This window comes from Schistocerca serialis, chromosome 2, assembly GCF_023864345.2.
Source record: "Schistocerca serialis cubense isolate TAMUIC-IGC-003099 chromosome 2, iqSchSeri2.2, whole genome shotgun sequence".
Taxonomy (NCBI): Eukaryota; Metazoa; Arthropoda; class Insecta; order Orthoptera; family Acrididae; genus Schistocerca; species Schistocerca serialis.
In genome coordinates this window covers 948,961,950-948,979,498 of record NC_064639.1, presented here as the reverse complement: position 1 = coordinate 948,979,498, position 17,549 = coordinate 948,961,950, and the positions used below count along the sequence as shown (strand labels likewise).

Genomic DNA, 17,549 nt, shown 5'->3' with positions numbered 1-17,549 from the left:
ACGTGTCAGCAAATCATTCGGTTGCAAGGCCTGTACGATTTGCACTTCGTAAGCACGCAACCTAAGCCTTTCATCAAGAATCTTCACCACACTTGCTTGCGGTATTTGAAGTTCACGTGATGCTTGACGAGTTGATTTAGACGGACTCGGGTGAAACGATTGCCGAACACAATCAACAGCTACATCACTCACACGAGGCCTGCCACTTAGAGGACGATCTTCAGCGTTGCCTGTTTCCTTAAACTTTGCATACCATCGCTTTATTGATTTAACGTCAGGAGGGCTGCATCCATAAAAAGCCCGAAATTTACGCTGAACACTGATGGGCGATTTCGTTTCGTGAAACCAAACCACACATTGCGCTTTCTCCTGCTTCGAAGCCTTTTCACCAGCAACAAACGTGACCTAAGAGACCGCGTCGGTGTTACGGAGTATAGCACCATCTATTGACCACAACTACTAGTTACACTAACCTATGTAACGGCATCAAATGTAACTTATGTCAAACGGTTATTCTGTTATAAATTTTTATAATCAGGGCAAGACTTTGTGATCACCCTGTATTTCTGCTGTAAAGAATATAAAATGTTATTACGTTATAGGCAAGTACATGTATACGTTTATTTGTTTGTCCTCTGTGTGAGATGCTATTGATAATGGAGTATGTGCCCAAGTAAATATTTTTTGAAATTTGAAATTTGTGGTAAGTTCTATGGGACCAAACTGCTGAGGTCATCGGTCCCTAAGCTTACACGCTACTTAATCTAACTTAAACTACACACACGTCCGAGGGAGGAGTCGAACCTCCGACCGGGGGGGGGGGGGGGGGCCGCGCGATACGTGACAAGACGCCTCAGATCGCGCAGCCTAAATGTTTATTTTTACATGCAATGCATGGGTACAGAGGCCCGGGAAAAGAATAGGCCTCCGGTATGTTCTGCCAGTCGTAAAAGGCGACGAAAAGAACAAACCACTAATAGGGCTAACCCCCCTTTTAGTGTGATTAGTTGGTTCAGGACAGAACTAAAGAAGCTTCGGACAAGCGCCGTCATGGTCAGGGACGACGCTTGAACCCTATGCCCGCCCACAATGGTAACGACACTGCTAGCCAACTGGAAAATGATTTAAATCCAAATAGAGGTGTTTTGCAGGATATGCTTCGTGCAACCACTCTAGAAGGAAAACAAAGACAGAGGATGAGACGGTCAGATGAAGTTAACAGACACCTCATGTTCAGTTATTACCAAGCAACAAACTTAGGAACCAACACAACTGGATACAGATCCCAAGTATACACAACATTTATTACCAGATACCCAGAATTAAAATTTTTAACAGAACAACGACTAGCTGATCAGATCCGTGTAACAATAAAAAATAACAGGATACCCCAGTCAGAATTAGAAAACATCAAACAACAAGTACAACAAATACTGGAACAAAACAATGCACAATCAGAAGAAGAAGAAGAAAATACAGTAATTGACTCAAACATCCCAGAGCAAACAAACAAAGAACAACACGCATCAATTAAACAATCGGAGGAAAACGAAATCTTAAGACAGCCACCAGAACAAGCACAAATAGAACACGAAGTGACACACATGTTAGATATAGAAGAAAAATTTCAGCTGACATATATAGAATACAAAGACACAAATACAGATATTAGACCATTCTTGCATAGACCGTCAAATAACCCGCAAGTCGAAACAACAATAAAAACTATCAACACAATCATACACAACAAAATAAAACACAACTATGGAAGAGTTACAACTACTGGTTTATATAGGAGCACTCACTACACTAAATATACGCACTAGGCAGAGATCAGAACCAACCAACACACAGAAGAAACCCACAAAACCAGCATGGCAACACAGGCTACAGATCAGAATAGAAAAACTGAGAAAAGACATTGGACAGCTAACACAATTTATAAGAAATGAAATGTCAGAAAAAAAACGAAAAAGGTTAGGTAAAATCTCACAACAAGAAGTGATAAAGCAATTAGACGAAAAGAAGCAGAAATTACGAGCATTGGCCAAACGACTTAGAAGATACAAAAAAGTGAAAATAGAAGGAAACAAAACCAAACATTCAACACAAACCAAAATAAATTTTACCAGACAATAGATAACACACACATTAAAATAGACAATCCACCAAACATAACAGACATGGAACACTTCTGGAGCAACATATGGTCAAACCCGGTACAACATAACAGGCATGCACGGTGGACACAAGCAGAAACAGATACATACAAGATGATACCACAAACGCCTGAAGTGATAGTTTTGCAACATGAAGTCAGCCAAGCAATTAATTCTACTCACAATTGGAAAGCCCCTGGAAAAGATAAAATACCAAATTTCTGGCTAAAGAAATTCACCTCAACACATTCACATCTAACTAAATTATTTAACAGTTACATTGCAGACCCATACACATTCCCTGATACACTTACACATGGAATAACTTATCTGAAACCTAAAAATCAAGCAGACACCGCAAACCCAGCTAAATATCGCCCCATAACATGCCTACCAACAATATACAAAATATTAACTTCAGTCATTACACAGAAATTAATGACACATACAACACAGAACAAATTTATAAATGAAGAACAAAAAGGCTCTTGCTGGTAGGCATGTTATGGGGCGATATTTAGCTGGGTTTGCGGTGTCTGCTTGATCTTTAGGTTTCAGATAAGTTATTCCATGTGTAAGTGTATCAGGGAATGTGTATGGGTCTGCAATGTAACTGTTAAATAATTTAGTTAGATGTGAATGTGTTGAGGTGAATTTCTTTAGCCAGAAATTTGGTATTTTATCTTTTCTAGTGGCTTTCCAATTGTGAGTAGAATTAATTGCTTGGCTGACTTCATGTTGCAAAACTATCACTTCAGGCGTTTGTGGTATCATCTTGTATGTGTCTGTTTCTGCTTGTGTCCACCGTGCATGCCTGTTATGTTGTACCGGGTTTGACCATATGTTGCTCCAGAAGTGTTCCATGTCTGTTATGTTTGGTGGATTGTCTATTTTAATGTGTGTGTTATCTATTGTCTGATAAAATTTATTTTGGTTTGTGTTGAATGTTTGGTTTTGTTTCCTTCTATTTTCACTTTTTTGTATCTTCTAAGTCGTTTGGCCAATGCTTGTAATTTCTGCTTCTTTTCGTCTAATTGCTTTATCACTTCTTGTTGTGAGATTTTACCTAACCTTTTTCGTTTTTTTTCTGACATTTCATTTCTTATAAATTGTGTTAGCTGTCCAATGTCTTTTCTCAGTTTTTCTATTCTGATCTGTAGCCTGTGTTGCCATGCTGGTTTTGTGGGTTTCTTCTGTGTGTTGGTTGGTTCTGATCTCTGCCTAGTGCGTATATTTAGTGTAGTGAGTGCTCCTATATAAACCAGTGGTTGTAACTCTTCCATAGTTGTGTTTTCATTTATTTTGTTGTGTGTGATTGTGTTGATAGTTTTTATTGTTGTTTTGACTTGTGGGTTATTTGGCGGTCTATGCAAGAATGGTCTAATGTCTGTATTTGTATTCTATATATGTCAGCTGAAATTTTTCTTCTATATCTAACATGTGTGTCACTTCGTCTTCTATTTGTGCTTGTTCTGGTGGCTGTCTTAAGATTTCGTTTTCCTCCGATTGTTCAATTGATGCGTGTTGTTCTTTGTTTGTTTGCTCTGGGATGTTTGAGTCAATTACTGTATTTTCTTCTTCTTCTGATTGTGCATTGTTTTGTTCCAGTATTTGTTGTACTTGTTTGATGTTTTCTAATTCTGACTGGGGTATCCTGTTATTTTTGATTATTACACGGATCTGATCAGCTAGTCGTTGTTCTGTTAAAAATTTTAATTCTGGGTATCTGGTAATAAATGTTGTGTATACTTGTGATCTGTATCCAGTTGTGTTGGTTCCTATTGTTATTGTTATTGTTATTATTATTATTGTTGTTATTATTATTATTATTATTATTATTATTATTATTAATTGAAGTAGAAGTAATTGTAATAATTCAGAAAATTGTTACTCGAAAAAGTGTAGCATTTGAAACCGGTCTGTTCTGAAAGTATATGGGCGTCATGCAGTTGCTGGAAGAACTACAGCAGTAAAAAATTGCCACAGCATTGACAATGTCGTAAACTACACATTCTCAGTATTTCACTAAGCACTGCGTTTATCAACGCATGTTTGAGGGAAATGCTGTTCCTTTGAGTCGTTTCCGTCTTTCCTTACTCAACTACCTGTGGACTCACGAATCGTGTCAGAGATAAAACACCCAGTCCCCGGGCAGAATAATGCGTAGACTAGCTTGCCACTTTCGAGACACTCCAGTTTGCAAAAGTTTATGCATTTGGAGATAACTCGCCTTCTGGTTGTAAAACTTTTATTCGTCTAGACTGCTTTAATTTTCGTCTCACGATGACCTATCCTCAGATCTGCATGTATCTGTTACAAGGTTAATACGTTTAGCTTAGCAAAAGTTACATGCTATGCCGCGGAATAAAATTTTACTCTGCGTAACCAAATCTGAGGATGGTTCATGGTGAACCTAAAAAGATTTTTAAAAAATTAAAGCAATCGAGATGCTTTACTGTCGTTTTAATGCTATTTTACTCTGTGAAAGTTAGTTGTGAAATTTGGAAATTGATGCTTATAAAAACAGAAACGGTTCTTATAAAATGTTACTCGCGGTGGATGGGGGAGGGGGGGGGGGGCGGCGGGCGGGCGATATCATGTCACCTCCCACCATCCTCGCCTCCCCTCCGGATTCGCAGTTGATTCTGAAGAATATCACCAACAATCCCGTTCATATTCTATTGCCTATGCCCTGCATTTTACAAATTTGTATATAATCCTGTCGTACAACACCAGTGTTCACTACCATAAACAACACAGGCGTTAAAAACCAGTCGTGATAATTACATTTTAATCTGAAAATCGGTCAAAGCGTACCCGGTTTACGGTAAGCTGGAAGAAATGTGTAGTGCGACAGACTCTGCCTAGGTGGACGAGAGCTTGGGAAACGGACGTGGGCCGGTTATCTGGACATCTGGAAAGGCAGAGGCGGCCCGGGATGTTTGCGCGGCCAGATAAGCGGCTGTGGGTGTGTTCCGCGACGCCCCGTGGCCACACAGGCGAGCCCGGCCGGACCGACCCGTCTCCGGTCAAACAGACGAGTCGGAAGTTTGCGCCGCCCCGCCCCCAATGAATATGGAGGCCGGCGCTCTGCTCGCCCAGGGGCGCGTCGCGGCCCGTCACACACGAGACACGGCGCTGGCGCCGGGCCCCCGTTCGCATCGCCCGAAGTCGCCGCTTCTCGATGCTCCGAGCGGTCTATAGAGCGGTGAGGTTTCGCTTCGGGAGTGCTCAGTTCGTAGAAGACACGTCGTGCAGCGGCAGGTGTCTCGTCGAATAATGATGCGCCGCAAACGAGGAGAACTCGGCAAGTGCCATAACCCGATTTTCCAGAAACTTGCCTCAGTGGAAAAGCGGTCAAAATAAACGAACACGTGTCTCGGTTAATCCGTTTCTGGGGTGGGTCAAAAGTTTGCGAGGCACTTTGTGTGCATTTACCTCGCAATGGCCTCAGAGGAAATTGTGCGTCTATTGTTAGCTATGTGGCTTCTTAATTTTGCGCCCTGTGTTTGAAACGAATTATTACTTTTATTTTTGTTTTCATATCTATACCTATGTCTGTAGAAGATTACTACACGAATGTTTTCCAGCCTGTATTGATATAAACGTTGTCCTTATTCGTCTAATTTTATTTTTATTTATTTATTGCCAAATTATAGACCTGTTACCTGATGATTAAAACAGATCGTACATCTTACAATTTTCGTTTTTCATCTTCTTGCAGTTTTCTTTTCTTTTGTATAACATTTACAAAGAATATTTTTCAAAATAACGATAATTTAAGGCTGAAATATAAATAAAATTTTGTTTTTTAAGAATAATATAAAAAGATGATAGGATAGAGGAGAGATTTGTTAGTACTATCACAGAATGTGACTGACGGTGAATACCTCGAAATGGTTTCTTCGAGCCGTTGACCGCCAGTCGCACACACACACGCACGCACAAATGGTTATTAGTAGAAAAATAATATTGCTTATCCTGTTTATTGCTAAGCCTATGTATTAACTGCTTTAGGTGCCCATTCATGTACAGCATTTGGTAATTTCTTGGCTAGATCGCCAGCTTTAGATACAAAAATGCCGAATGAAACGCATTTGGCTGTCAAGAGAGCAGCGTGTGAGACCTTCAGTGACTACCGTACTAGAATATTGACGAAAGATCCTTCACGAAACGCAGAGAAACTCTGCTTGGTTGTATGCGTGCAGTCAAATGAAATGCTTAACTGTTTCCAAATGCTTTTTTACAAAGGAAAACTAAAGAATATTGCCCCACCATAATTCTCGTTCTGCTGAAAAGGTAAATGAAATAAATATCATTGCCAGTGGACCTTTTGTACTCTCTAATTTTCCAAGAAAATAAATGCGTTTGCATCTCTCGGAACACACCAACTGACGGGAGTATTAAAGATGGCAGTTACAATTTAGTTTGTAATAAAGAGTTCAGATAAGGAAATATCATGATTAGGAATAAAATATTTTCAACATTTAGCTAAGATGACTACTGCAGTGAACTGAATTACAAGTACATCGTAACGTAAAGCACACAATTGCAAGTAAAAAGACACGAACTAAATGAGTAATCTATATCAGTGGTCACCACATCCAGCGATCAACTAGCAGCTACCCAAAACAAAGTAAATGAAAACATACGAAATCTGTGCAGAATATTTTTCTATTTCCTTCTCGAGTTTTTCGTTTTTTCCCTGCGCAAGACCACCAATTTTCATAACCAGTTGTACACACTATGCTTTCTACGATGTACTTCTATTTTATATATATTGTAATTTAGAGTCCCTTGCGCGGTTTTTGTGTATGTATTCTGGCTAATGTCAGGAGTTACTATAGGGATTTCAATACGGTTTTCACAGATCTCCAGTTTCAAGACGAAGATTTGTGTGTATAATTTATTACCGCTACGCCAAACAAGCCGTCCGGTAGTAAATATTTTTTGCTACCCGCGCGAAGCCGGAGCAGGAGGCTAGTTATGTATAAATTAGTGGCGCAGATCACCTAGCAGCGATCCTAGCTCTCCAAAATTAGGTGGGAGAAACGTTATAAATGCTGAGTAACACCACTATTAAACTTCATTCTATGTGTAGCTAACGCAGTCTTTCGTGCGTGTACTACAAAAGTAATTATGTTACGGCTTTGGTACAAAATACATTTCACTGGATAATTTTGGTAAGTAAATGGGGATTCGTAGCAAACTTGTAGCCAAAAAGTATGATTATATCATATTTCCTAAATAGTACCCAATACCAAAATAAAAAGAAATTGCCCTGCTATTGGTATCATACGTCAGTTTCACTGGTACATTGAAAGCATAATGGAGTCCTTACATAAATCTTGGCGACTGGCAGCCCTCCTCGTAGCTTCATTGCGTAATATGCATGCTGTAGTATACAGAGAAGTTGCAGCATTAGAAAATTGTAGCGAAATGCAGGAAGATCTGCAGCAGATAGGCACTTCGTGCAGGGAGTGGCAACTCACCCTTGACATAGACAAATGTAATGTATTGCGAATACATAGAAAGAAGGATCTTTATTGTATGATTATATGATAGCGGAACAAACACTGGTAGCAGTTACTTCTGTAAAATATCTGGGAGTATGCGTACGGAACGATTTGAAGTGGAATGGTCATATAAAATTAATTGTTGGTAAGGCGGGTGCCAGGTTGAGATTCATTGGGCGAGTCCTTAGAAAATGTAGTCCATCAACAAAGGAGGTGGCTTACAAACACTCGTTCGACCTATACTTGAGTATTGCTCACCAGTGTGGGATCCGTACCAGGTCGGGTTGACAGAGGAGATAGAGAACATCCAAAGAAGAGCGGCGCGTTTCGTCACAGGGTTATTTGGTAAGCATGATAGCGTTACTGAGATGTTTAGCAAACTCAAGTGGCAGACTCGGCAAGAGAAGTGCCCTGCATCGCGTTGTAGCTTGCTGTCCAGGTTTCGAGAGGGTGCGTTTCTGGATGAGGTATCGAATATATTGCTTCCCCCTACCTATACCTCCCGAGGAGATCACGAATGTAAAATTAGAGAGATTCGAGCGCGCACGGAGGCTTTCAGACAGTCGTTCTTCCCGCGAACCATACGCGACTGGAACAGGAAAGGGAGGTACTGACAGTGGCACGTAAAGTGCCCTCCGCCACACACCGTTGGGTGGCTTGCGGAGTATAAATGTAGATGTAGAATATTAGATGCACTGGTAGTTACTGTCTAAAACAGGTGTCGCAAAAGTTTTTGCTCAAGACTCGCATATGTTCCGACCCTATTATTAATTTTTAACCTACCTAAAGTAGTATGTTGTTAAGTCCCCAATAGTCCAGCTACAGTGTGTAGCAACAGCGACATTGTCAGCTTTGTGTATTAGTTTTATTTAATTGAAGCTGGTTTCGGGGATACAATAGACCATCTTCAGGGCCATCTGCATCATAGGACGATAACGCTTTTTCAGCGGGCATACCACCGTATCTCTAATAAAATGAGTACAACCCACCGGCATCAGCTGAACTTTTCATCCATAATGCCTCTGGTTGCAGTATAAACGAAAAGTTCCACGTACGACGGCGGTTTCTGCTACACTGTATCAGAGATACAGTGATTATGCCCGCCGAAAGCTTCATTGCCTTGTGTTTCAAAGGTGCCTGAAGATGGCGGATTGTATCTCCGAAACCGTTTGCAATTAAATACAACTAATACAGACAGCTGATGATGTTGGATGTTGTTTGTGCTTCAAGATAAATAAAACAGCTTCTGTCCCATTATCCATTAGAAGATGGATGGTTTTTTTTTTTTCCCCCGTCAGTCTACTGACTGGTTTGATGCGGCCCGCCACGAATTGCTTTCCTGTGCTAACCTCTTCATCTCAGAGTAGCACTTGCAACCTACGTCCTCAATTATTTGCTTGACGTATTCCAATCTCTGTCTTCCTCTACAGTTTTTGCCCTCTTCATGATGGATGTACGGAAATTATAGCACGGACGCGGATCGTTAAAAGTCGGCACTATTCGGAATACACCGTGTCGACTGTGGTCTGTTTCAAATTTTTACCAACCTCAGCGATCTAAAGGCAATGATACCATTGTTGCGTGGTGATTTGTTGTTTGTTACGCTGTGTGTCCGAATTATTTTGGTGTATAATAGTATTTGTACTTCTATTTAAATTCACTGCTGAATATGAGACACCATCACAAAAGTTCGATAAATCTTTCTAATGCCAGTTTTCTTCTGCTTACTGCATTACAACAGCCTTAATTCAGTCTTGCTTGCTACATAGAAGTACCGTATTAGAAGGTGACCGTAGTGCGAACTGGCGAATCTACGTTACTTCCTTGGCAAAATTCGTACTCCAGTAGCTTATCGGTACGAGTCGCGCACGCCCGTGAGTTGTAAGTAGTTCTCTGTAAGTACTTTTGTCTGTTACTGGGCAGAAAAACCATATTCTTAAGAAGGTCTTAACGATAGTTTACGTTTTGTATTAGGCTGATACTTTCTAGATACGACATTGTAAAATCCGGCTGAGAACAGCGGGTCGCGTGAATACTTGACCACGGTCGCATGCGGCCCGAGGGCCACAGTCTGACGATTACTGGTCTAAAATGTCTTCATTAAAAGAGACGCAGGCGTTAAATTTTCGCGCTGTAATTGCGCGCAGACGGCAGCGCTGCAAAGCAAAGGCCGGCTCAACTCAACTCTCTGTGGGCGGGCCGGTTGACAACTCGCAGGCTCTTTCCGGGCTATTTTCTTACATAATTTATTCTTTGTTTTACTTTCATTTCGTTCTTGGGATTTGATTGCAATATCTAACGTTATTTTAGTTTCATTTGCATTGTCCATGATATGTTTGTAGGAGTAATTTCACTACATAAAGGAAAACACTTGTGTGGAATTTATACTGTGAACGACCACCTTTATTGTACCGCACAAACACCATTGATACATGCGTTAACGCGGGAAACGAACACTCCTCGTCTCCTCCAAAGAACCCCACTCGTAAAGAGAATCTCTGGGTCTTGTCGACTATCGACTTGTCACTCCCACATGTTCTTCTGTTTAGTGTCTTAGCAGCTAATTTCTAAATCTAAATAAAAGTTTTCTTTTCCAGGAAGTTCGTGCAGTATATGTAGTGATTGTTTCTTAATCTAGTTCGCGATTGATTGCTATATTACATCTGGCAGTATATATATATAATATATACTACATATTATAACTTCATAAATGCCGCCCCCCCCCCCCTCCTCTACGTTGTTCTGTCTGTCTGCAAAGGCAAAATTTCAGGAACTATTGTAAGACTTTTGGTATGGTTTTCAGTACTATGTGACTCATTTACGAGGGAAGTTGGTATATATAATTTACCATCACTGTGACTGTCAAGTTATCCGGCTGTAGCTTCTTGGTGATAGCTGTGGGAAGTCAGGATGGGTTGCGAGTACAGGGTTATTACAAATGATTGAAGCGATTTCACAGCTCTACAATAACTTATTATTTGAGATATTTTCACAATGCTTTGCACACACATTCAAAAACTCAAAAAGTTTTTTTAGGCATTCACTAATGTTCGATATGTGCCCCTTTAGTGATTCGGCAGACAACAAGCCGATAATAAAGTTCCTCCCACACTCGGCGCAGCATGTCCCCATCAATGAGTTCGAAAGCATCATTGATGCGAGCTCGCAGTTCTGGCACATTTCTTGGTAGAGGAGGTTTAAACACTGAATCTTTCACATAACCCCACAAAAAGAAATCGCATGGGGTTATGTCGGGAGAGCGTGGAGGCCATGACATGAATTGCTGATTATGATCACCACGACCGATCCATCGGTTTTCCAATCTCCTGTTTAAGAAATGCCGAACATCGTGATGGAAGTGCGGTGGAGCACCATCCTGTTGAAAGATGAAGTCGGCGCTGTCGGTCTCCAGTTGTGGCATGCGCCAATTTTCCAGCATGGCCAGATACACGTGTCCTGTAACGTTTTTTCCGCAGAAGAAAAAGGGGCCATAAACTTTAAACCGTGAGGCATCCAGAAGCTTTAAAATGCGCATACCATCGCCGAATGGAGTTAGCAGATGGTGGATCTTTGTTGAACTTCGTCCTGAAGTGTCGTTGCACTGTTATGACTGACTGATGCGAGTGCATTTCAAGCACGACGTAGGCTTTCTCGGCTCCTGTCGCCATTTTGTCTCACTGCGCTCTCGAGTGCTCTGGCGGCAGAAACCTGAAGTGCGGCTTCAGCCGAACAAAACTTTGAGTTTTTCTACGTATCTGTAGTGTGTCTTGACCATATGTCAATGAATGGAGCTACAGTGAATTTATGAAATCGCTTCAATCATTTGTAATAGCCCTGTATTATTTAAATGTCACACTTGGAAAAGGCTTAACTGTATGAAAGTTTGTGGCTTACTGGTCAAAAGTCCTAGTATTCTTATTGTTTTTAACTACACTTATTACCTAATTTTGTTAGGGATGTTCAGTGGTCTTGTCAAAATTTAGTAATAATCCTTTCAGATATTTTAATAACAGATTTTTCAGAAAGGGGACTGGTTCTATATTTTATTCCTCTTCTTTTATGGATGTGAAAAGGACATTTTGACTACTTTCTGACAAATGTACTGAGACCCAAAATAAAGCAATATGTTTAACCATGTCTGGTTGCTTCAAATTACATATGACTATCTTCTGATTACGTTTTTATAGATCTTCACTGTGTGTCTTGAAAGCTATTCATAATGGACTGATATAATATGTTTACGTTATGATTGTAGAGAAATTTGTGTTCCTGGTGTCAATGGGCAGTGCTTTGAGTCAGGATAATAATGCAGCTGGAATGAATTTGCTTCATTCGTAGTTGGTTGGGGAAGGAATATACTTTTTAATAAGGAGTCTAAACCTTTTTCGCATTTACTGACAGAGCGAGTGTTAAAGATGAATGGCACATTAAGTGCCATCAAAAGAAACACACAAACTTTAAGTGCTCTCATCTTCATCTTCACTGTGCCTTTCAATTTAAAGAATAGCCATTCATTGTAGTAGTATTTGTGGAGTTAAGCCATAGAATCTTGCACCAAAGCTGAACGTGCTTTATTGATGTACAAGAGAGGGGGCTAAATTTCCTATGAAGCTTGTTCTTTGTTTCAGCACATAAGAAAAGAGTTTTTTGTATGTTTCCAAATTAGCTTTGCTAGTTCTCTTTTGCCTTATTATTTGTTACTCCAAATGAGATTACTGGTTTCCTTTGACTGTTATGTTGTTGTGAACAAAACAATGATGGTCATTTACTCATTTGTTTATTGTAAAACACTGAAATAAAAATCTTACTTTTGTTTATTGTTTCAGATGGCTGCACTTAATATTTAACCTCCTCGTGCAAGTTCTTGTCGGCCTGCCATTAGAGATGGTTCATGGATCCTTGAGGATAGGGGCAGTATACATGGCAGGTGTTCTAGCAGGTCAGTTGCAGTGCCTAAAGAAATTGTATTAAAATTACTAGACACATTAAGCACTTTTCAATATTAGTAATATAGTAATAGTAGCAATTATGTTATTTTCAATTAACTGAGTCATTATTAAAAGTAAAATGTAGAATAGATCTTACTTGTACATAGTGTTTCTGGGGTGGGGGAAGGGTTTGTGGGGGGGGGGGGGGGGGTTATAAAAATAATACATACAGGGTCATCAGAAACAAAGTGCTTGTTGTGGTAGAGGGCCAGCACTAAAACATGTCCGTGTTCTCACCACCCACCTGGCCTCAATTTACGTTAATTCCTTCCATCTCAGCATTTATTCATAGTAAATACTCCTTTATTCACTACATTTTAGTTTTCTACATCTTTCGTATATTTATTGCCATCCTCCCCCCTTCCCCCCTCTGTTACATACAATGCACTTAGCGTTTCACGGGTATTAACTCGTGCATGATGTTTTAGTAGTAATCTGTCTTGCATATCATACTGTCTTCCACCTTTAAGCTGTCAGGTTTTCAAATCTCGTCCAGTGCAGCCTCCAACAATCAGTCTTTCCTTCTCATCCCGTCCGGTAATCTTCTCCTGATGTGGGATTCTGGGTGACTGTGCCCCTTTCCCTAAACCACTCCAATGTTTTCCTTCACCCCTCCTCCTTCCCCTTCAACTCTTCTGGGATTGTTGTACACATAATGACATTGTAGATTATGGATAGACCAGCAGCAATACAAAGCAAAGAATTGTTACAGGATACTGTACTTAAAAATGAATTATTTTTAACTCTTCTGTCTCTGGAAGCTAAAGACAGGAATCTGTAAAAGGTATACTATGCAAAAGAAGTGGCGAAAAATAGAGGTAGTAATCCCATATTTTAAATAAAACAAGAGTAAATGAAATGCATATATAAATAAAATGCAAACAGTAACTTGTAAGCAAAATTTGCATTGTTGTGGAATGATGACTAGAGAATGTGGTGTAGAATTGTGAAAAATGTTAAATCAAAGAAAAGTGTGTGTGTGTGTGTGTGTGTGTGTGTGTGTTTTTGTTTTTAGCAGTTTCTTTGTTGTACCTCTATGTGACTCAGCCTCTCCTCTGTATGGTGAACAATTGAATTTTTATTTATGCAGATTTATCCTTTGTTCATGCTACTAGTTTCGGTCCTGCAACCCCATTTCAAAGTAACGATTCCGTAGTTTGCCTACAAGCACTGGGTGATAAGAGTGTAGCCTGGTGGCTTGGCTTGTGCCAGGAGTGATCACTTGAAAATGGGACTACAGCCTGGAAATTAGTACCGAGAATGAAAGATACATAGATAGATAGATGATATAAAAAACAGTGGAACATTGGAACTGTAGAACATCTATTTCCAAAACAAATAATTCCATATCACTTCGATTTCCCCTATATTTAGCTTCATTTAACTTAAATTGTGATGTAGAGCGAAGGAGCTACATTACCCTCACTAGGTAACTATGCATAGTTAAGGAGAATGATGTTACTTACCTCTTCATGCTCCATATTGCTTCGCCCTCAGTTCAGACATGTTACTTGATACGCAAAACAGTAATCAGGGATATTACTTTCTCATTTGTTGCCTAGTACTAAGTCCTTTGTTTAATACAAGCATTAAGCTTCAATAATATTTTTAGATTGAAGCAATATTTTCCCAGTGTTCTCATTTGTCATTTATTGTCCTTCAGGTTCACTAGGCACATCAGTGTTCGACCCTGATGTGTACCTTGTGGGAGCATCAGGCGGTGTATATGCACTGTTAGCAGCTCATCTTGCCAATGTCCTCCTGGTAATAACACTTGCCATACAAAATATATTTTTGGAAATACTTAAATATTCATGTACTTGTAAAGTGATAGACCAAATGTAACTAATTTCAGTTGTCTGTAGCAACACATTTTCCAATCATTGCACCAATTTTGTTAACAATGTTGCCAACTGTTTTTTATGTTACTAATAGTTTTTCTTTTTTTTACATTTTTTCAGAACTACAATAACATGGAGTTCGGAATTGTTAGATTAATTGGAATATTTTTTGTTGGTAAGTATTAGATGATATTGTACATGTAATGTACAAATATTGAGGAATGAATTAAGTGCTTTCAGTAGAACAGAATATTAACTTGACCTTACTATTCCTCACCCAAAAACATCTGAAATATTAGCATATGGGTTTAGCGTGGTAGGGTTGCCGATTCCAATGATGCACGCTACACCATATGTAATAAACACTATTTTTATTTCTCGTAAGCACACATACACAGTTGTTTACATTCTGAATTCTCGGTACACGTCCGTACACTTTCACGCGCGACCACAGACTGGGGCAAAGAGCTTGCCAAAAACAAAGATATTACCCGCGACTTGGTCGATAGTCGCCACATTAGCCCCCCCCCTAGAGTGTGGAGCACAAACATAAATATTGGGGCATACATGTAAAGGGAACACCCAGGGGGGAGGGAGAGGGTGTTTAATCAGAAACCATACCTTACATTACATTACATTAGTAATTGAAGTCTTCGAGCCAGCGAGGGGGGGCGGATGGTCCTGCCTGACCGGGTGAATCTTCGTACAGCAGTTGAAGGATCTGGGGAGGGGATGGTGGGTTGTGAGGGGCCAGGATAGCGGATCTGAATGCCTGTGGCGGTACATAGGACTTTGACCGTTGATGGGTCAGTACCAACAGGCAAGGGGACAGACTGGAGGAGATGAATGTGAGTTAAGTTGTCACTGGGGAAGCTGGCTTGTTCGTAGAAGATGTACACATTACCCGGCTGCATAACAAAAAACACATTAGAGCTGCAAATAAGATCTGTGTTGACATTCACTACCACTTCCTTATACGGGTTGACAGAATCTCCACACGAGTCGTCATCGGTGACATCACACGCTCTGAGGCTGGTCCCTGATACAACACTGAATCCTAACAGGGGAGAGGCGAGGGGCTGCCTGTAGGAGGGTAAGTCATCACACGCATCACTCTGCATAGGAATGTCACACGCACCTGTAGCACTGTCACACGACTGGAAGTGGGGAACGTCACACGTGTGGGAATGGGCGTCGCTCATCCATGGACTGTTGGTAGATGCCTCATGCGAGGTGGGTGCAGCAGGGGATGGGGTCTGACTGGGTGGGGTATCGGGCAGTTCTCCCAGAGTCCATGCAGGTTTGAGGCGGCAGACGGATACCGTTTGAGGCGTGCTGTTAATGAGCACTTCGAACGTGTTGGTACGCCGTGATATGACTCTGTGCGGGCCCGTATATGGAGGTCTGAGTGCCGGTCGGATGGTGTCATCACGCACCATGACATGAGTGCACGACGCCAAGTCCTTATGCAGAAATACGGGAGGGGGCGTGTGTGGTCGAGGAGGTGGCACGCGGATGTTAGCAATTAGCTCCTTGACCTGCCCGACGAATGTCGAGTTGCAGATTTGATCTGGAGGAAGTGAAGGCTCGACTAACTCTGCTGGGAGTGTGAGGGGTTCTCCATACAGTACCTCTGCCAGGGATGCGCCAAGGTCCTCTTTGTACGCGGCCCGAACGCCTAACATTACCCATGGTAAGGCATCGGCCCACTCACCTCCGTGGCACATCAGGGAAGCTTTAAGTGTTCGGTGCCAGCGTTCCACAAGCCCATTGCTCTGGGGGTGGTATGCTGTAGTCCTAAATCGTTTCACAAAGCTGTCGGAAGAGGGCAGACTCGAACTGGCGGCCCTGGTCGGTGGTGACAGAGACTGGGCAGCCGAAGCACGAGATCCACATTAACAGCAGGGCTCGGGCCACTGCATCGGCTGTGATAGTAGTGAGAGGAATTACCTCTACCCAGCGGGTAAACCTGTCAATTGCGGACAGTATGTAACGGAAGGGGCCTGAGGGGGGTAAGGGCCCGACGATATCGATGTGTATGTGCTGGAATCTTCTTTTTGCCACATCGAACGTACCCATGGGGGGCTGTGCATGACGTCCTACTTTTGCGCGCTGACAAGCCACACATGCTCGTGCCCAACTGCGACACTGTTTTATCACCCCGGGCCAAACAAAACGTTCAGATACCAGACGTGCGGAGGCGCGAATGCCAGGGTGTGCCAAATCGTGGATACTATTAAATATGTCCCGGCGGAGAGGTGCAGGAATCACCGGGCGTATGCGTCCTGTTGAAATGTCGCACCAGATGGGTGATGAAAACCCAGGAAGTGTCCGTAACTCTAGTTTGAGTCCTGTTTTGATATCGGAACGCAATGCTGCGAGTTCAGTATCCTCTGTCTGCAATTTAGGGAGCTCACTGAGGTCCAGTTGTGAAGATAAAACCGACACCCGAGACAGAAAATCAGCGACGACATTGTCTGCGCCTCTGTCGTAACGTATGTCATTCATAAACTGACATATAAGGTCCATATGCCTAAAACGTCTCGGGGATGAGTCCTTACCTGGGTTACGGAAAGCGTAAACCAATGGCTCGTGGTCGGTAAATACCACGAGATGGCGACCTTCGATATCGTCTTGGAAATATTTGATAGCAGCATAAATAGCAAACAGTTTCCGGTCGAAGGTCGACCATTTACGTTGGGAAGCGGTCAGTTTGTGGGAGAAAAATCTGAGCGGCTGTACAACAGAACCCACGGATTGCTGAAGTACTGCCCCCACTGCTGTATCACTTGCGTCTGTAGTAAGCGAGATGGGAGCATCAGGAATGGGGTGAGCAAGCGTAACAGCTGTCTGTAAGGCTGACTTTAGATTATCAAATGCGCGACGCATATCTGGAGTCCACGTGACCGCCCGAGACCCTGATGTGTTTTTTCCTGCGAGGGCATCCGTCAGTGGGGCTTGTATGTCGGCGGCGCGGGGAATATGTTTATGGTAGTAATTTACCGTTCCAAGGAAGCGGCGGAGGCCCTGAAAATCTTTGGGCAA

The 17,549-nt window shown here is 41.7% G+C and overlaps 1 protein-coding gene across 2 annotated transcripts in view; it reads left to right on the top strand.

Annotated features, from left to right (window-relative positions):
• Positions 1–17,549, top strand: part of LOC126458330 (protein rhomboid) — a 304,631-nt gene that overhangs the window by 282,606 nt on the left and 4,476 nt on the right. For both annotated transcript variants that reach the window (XM_050095289.1, XM_050095290.1), the window contains exons 5-7: positions 12,502–12,614; positions 14,327–14,427; positions 14,625–14,679. In XM_050095289.1, coding sequence (XP_049951246.1) covers positions 12,502–12,614; positions 14,327–14,427; positions 14,625–14,679 — 269 coding nt within the window. The remainder of the gene's footprint in view (positions 1–12,501; positions 12,615–14,326; positions 14,428–14,624; positions 14,680–17,549) is intronic.